The sequence below is a fragment of the Vigna radiata genome, unplaced genomic scaffold (assembly GCF_000741045.1).
Source record: "Vigna radiata var. radiata cultivar VC1973A unplaced genomic scaffold, Vradiata_ver6 scaffold_147, whole genome shotgun sequence".
NCBI classification, from domain to species: domain Eukaryota; kingdom Viridiplantae; phylum Streptophyta; class Magnoliopsida; order Fabales; family Fabaceae; genus Vigna; species Vigna radiata.
The window spans coordinates 655,643-659,968 of record NW_014541973.1 but is presented as its reverse complement, the minus strand read 5'-3'; the positions used below and the strand labels follow the sequence as shown (position 1 = coordinate 659,968).

General features: G+C 31.5%; 1 protein-coding gene across 7 annotated transcripts in view; it reads right to left on the bottom strand.

Annotated features, from left to right (window-relative positions):
• The window catches only part of LOC106778674 (serine carboxypeptidase-like 18), a 48,808-nt gene that overhangs the window by 23,138 nt on the left and 21,344 nt on the right, over positions 1–4,326 (bottom strand). For all 7 annotated transcript variants that reach the window (XM_022776287.1, XM_022776289.1, XM_022776286.1 and 4 more), the window contains 4 exons: positions 1,494–1,580; positions 1,108–1,221; positions 327–398; positions 88–206 (listed from right to left, as the gene is read on the bottom strand). In XM_022776287.1, coding sequence (XP_022632008.1) covers positions 88–206; positions 327–398; positions 1,108–1,221; positions 1,494–1,580 — 392 coding nt within the window. The remainder of the gene's footprint in view (positions 1–87; positions 207–326; positions 399–1,107; positions 1,222–1,493; positions 1,581–4,326) is intronic.

Here is a 4,326-nt window from a genome sequence, read left to right as displayed (position 1 = left end):
AAGAAACACATTTTAATGAACCAAGAAACACATTTTAATTTAATCAAAAAGAATTTTGGTGTGGGAATTTAACTAAATGTTAATTACCAGTAAACGAGAGCTTCAAGGTTGGCTTTTGTGAGATTCCGATAATATTGTACTGAGTTTTGCACAGTTTGGGCGTATGCCATTGTCCTGTTGCATCTCAGGAATTCCTCTTTAGTTCCCTGTTGAAAAAGCAGTAATTGCTGAATTACATGCATATATAGCTAACAACTTTGATTAATTAATTTCATTAAGTAACCCTTAAAAATATAATTAAATTAAACTATTCAATGCAGCATTACCTTTCTTACATGAAGGGCCTTCCTCACATTTTCATCGTTTGCCCATTTGTCGACAAAGATATGATAATAGCTCTAAGCATAGTTCATATATAACTTCAAGTTAGATTCAATTGAAAACTTTTTATATTGAATTAAACATTGTAATCTAAAATCAATCCAAAATTGATTGACATGTGAATTAGGTTTACCTGTGAAGAATACATTTATAGGTCGAGAAATTCTTCACTCATTATTCATTTATTTAATTACAAGTTGATTCTTTGGAGGTTGAGGAACACATCAGGGATGAATTTTAAATTTTCTTATATATAATAGAGAAAAGGAAATGGTTGTTCTTACAGTTTAGCTAATCGTTATAAGTATTATTTGGTCGGAGATGTTCTTCATTGCATTTCCTAAAGTTATTCTAGAGATATTTCTAATGTCTTTGGTTTAGTCTTTCAACTTTTATTTTACCAATACTTTTATTTCTAATATTAGGATTGGGCACATAATTATTCATGCTAACCTAGTTACGATTATAGAATCTATAGGTGATTTTTTTTTAAAAGACATCATTAGATATATATTAAATAAATGTGATATAAATTTAATTTATATAAATGATTGACACCATTTTTAATTTAAAACTTTAAAATAATATATTATAGATGGTATTTAACTTTTTAATATACGATTTTAAATAATTTTTTTATCTTAATATATGATATAAAAGAAATGAAGAGAATAACGTAATTCCTTTAGTCAAACACAACTTTAAAGAGAGAAGAATTTACTCAACTCTACACCAAAATGTTGGAGGAGCTTGAAGTTCTTGTAGCATTTCTCGTTTCAAACCAGGCGTAGTAACACAAAGAGGTTCCATGATTTGTTGTTCATTTATGTAACGAACAAGCTGCAAATCAATCCATTATTAAATACTGTTATGCATGTTAAGGAGAAAATGGAATAAACTCCATGACTGGTCGGACCAAATTTCTTCCAAAGAAAAAAAAAATATATTATTCATACATAAACTAAAAATCATATTTTAAAAAAACTAATAGAAAGTAATTTTATAATCTAATTTATGTATACATTTATTTTAATTTCAGAAAAATTAATGTTATATATGAGTAAACCAAACAAAAGCACACATATATCTAAAAGTGAAGAATTAATACTGACCTCAGAATAAGCTTCATAATCTGAGACACACTTCGTGTTTTGTGGATCGATGTTTACATAATCACCGTTGCAGTTTTCTTTCATAGACTGCAAAAATGTTTTCAAGTAAATAGGATCCCATGTTAGGTGACACATAAAAATGATGAAAACGAGGATGAGATGAGACAACTGAGTTTGTTTATTTTTGTTTTTACTTTCAAAAAGTAAAAATTTAAAGTAACATATATGCGTGTGTGTGTCTATATATATATATATATATATATATATATATATATATATATATATATATATATATATATATATATACCTTTTATAAAAAATAAAAAATCAAATTAAAATAATATAATATTATGAAGAATTCAACATATTCTTTGAATATCAAATAATCAACTGAAAATATTTGAGTAATTTAAAGAAAATGAGTAAAAGAACATAGAGATAACACATGTATATATTAATCTGGCTACCTTATTAAAAGAAAAAAAAAAGAAGTCAAATGTCATACTTAATCATACTCAATGTATAAGTTTATTTAATATATCTACTTGTACAAATAAAAGAATAATCATGTTTAGTATATACGTTATGATAAAACAGATCAGGCAATGACCGATTAGGGGTCATGATCGGGTCTTTATAAATACAAAACAAACTAAGGAAGGTTTTTGTTCATATATAAACTTTTACTCCGGAACTATCATAAATTAACAGATCTCTAGCATTGCAACAATTAGGATAATTTAATAAAGATATGAATGTGTTGATTTTATTTTTTTAATTTATGTAATATTATTTTTTAGAGAAATGTAATAATTTTTCTCATTGTTGCATCCAAAAGGCACTGAAAGAAAGAATTGTGATTGAAAAAAAAGAATTGTTGGCATTGCGGATTTACTTTTCTTTCATCAATCTTCCCAAATCATCTCAGGAGTACATTGATTTGAAGGAAAAGTGTTGAGGAAAAAGTCTCATATTTTCAAACTGAAACAAAGAATTGTGAAGACTTATTGTGGTTATGAGTGTTTTAATTTGCAAGATTTGAAATCACTTACCTTCACACTTCACAGAATTTTCAATGTCGTCAGCTCTGTAGCTTTAACGTTCATATTTTCACTCACGTGATTGACTTTCCATTTTATTCTGCTAATCACCCTCTAAAATTAATGAATATTTCCTTGGTAATTTAGAATCTAAAATACAATCAAATTCTCCTACTTGTAACTTCCAATAAGGTAGACTCTTATTAACTAAACAAAAATCAATTTTTAATTGATATTTAAATTATTAATTATCAAATCCATATTCTTTAAAATAAATAAAATTTCATAATATGTATGTATGTATGCTAAGAATCTAAGCATGAATATAAGTTTTACCTTGAGTAAGGATTCATTTTTGAGTAAAAGATTATTAAGAATTGAAATGTGAGGCTAAGTTTGAGGTTAGATAGAAATGAGAAAAAGTAACACTATGTAACATGATAAGTGTCTAATTTACTTATTTTAACAATGCATTTGAAATTACCTAAATAGGCTTTAGTTCCAAGAAAAGAAAAACCTTTCAAAACATAGTGCATTTTTTAAATTATTTACACAATTATAGGTTTCGGTTATAAAATAATGAAAGTTTATACTAACCTATAATTATGCAAATATTTTAAAAAATATTATCAGGTAGCATTTTGTAAATATTTGCTCAACTATAAGTTTTGATTCTTTAAAGAAGAAAAACATATTCTTCTGTCTAGGGTTAAATTTTCATAAAAGTTACTGTGTAGTAAAGGGGGTTCGGTTGGGTCGACCGGTAGGACGGGAGGAGTGGAACCCGTTCGCTAGGAAGACCGGTCGGATAGATTTAAGGTTGGTATGATGGTAGAGAAGCATTGATGGGTTTTGATGGGAAAGTAACGGAAGATGCGACGGTTTAAGGTAATTAATGGTCAGTTACCGATGTAAGGACTATAAATGGGGGATCATTGATCAGGTAAAGACACTTTTTTCTAATTTAGAATCACTTAGCTCACTTATTTCCTATCTGACTTGAGCGTCGGAGTGTTCTCTTTGCAGGACCTCCCGGTTAGCAGCTGAGGACACGAACTGGGCGATCGAGTTGGACGATCGGGAGTAAGGGTGAGAGTTCAGCAAATTGATTTTGTACTCTAGATACCGAAACATTTGGCGCCCACCGTGGGGCTCGAAATCATAGTTGACCCAGAAACGGACACAATGGCAGAGCAATTGCAGATGCAGTTACTACAGGAGATGCAGAGGCAGATGCAGAACATGAGGGTGGAAATAGCGGCCTTGCGGGCTGAGCGAGGGAATGGAGTAGGGGGGCCATCAGCACAGTCGGTAAATGTGCATACGGTCCACTCTGGTGTGGGGAAGCTAGTAGACCGTTATCGGTTGAGGAAGTGGCAAGGGTAGTAGTGGAGGGTGTGGGACCTAATGGACGGGGTCGAGGGAGAGGAGTTGACCGGGGGAAGGGCCGAACGGCAGGGGGGTAGGGAGAGAAGGTCGTGGTAGAGGAGTCGGGAGAGGGGAAGAGAACATTGGGCACAACCAGGGAAATCCAGATGGGCATAGGGAGTTTGTAGAGCAGAATCAACCATTCGAGGATGCTCCGGTGGGGAAAAATCAATATGATCAGGCGGAAGGGCTCCATCCTTTTACTGCTAATGTAATGGGGGTAGCAATGCTGGAGAATAAGGTTTTCCCATGGGTTGAGAAGTATGGAGGCGTGTGATGAGTGCATATTTATGTCCACATTTACGCTTTAAAATTCAAACTTTTGATGAAATTCTTGTGCTTAAATGATTGATTTAATATGAATT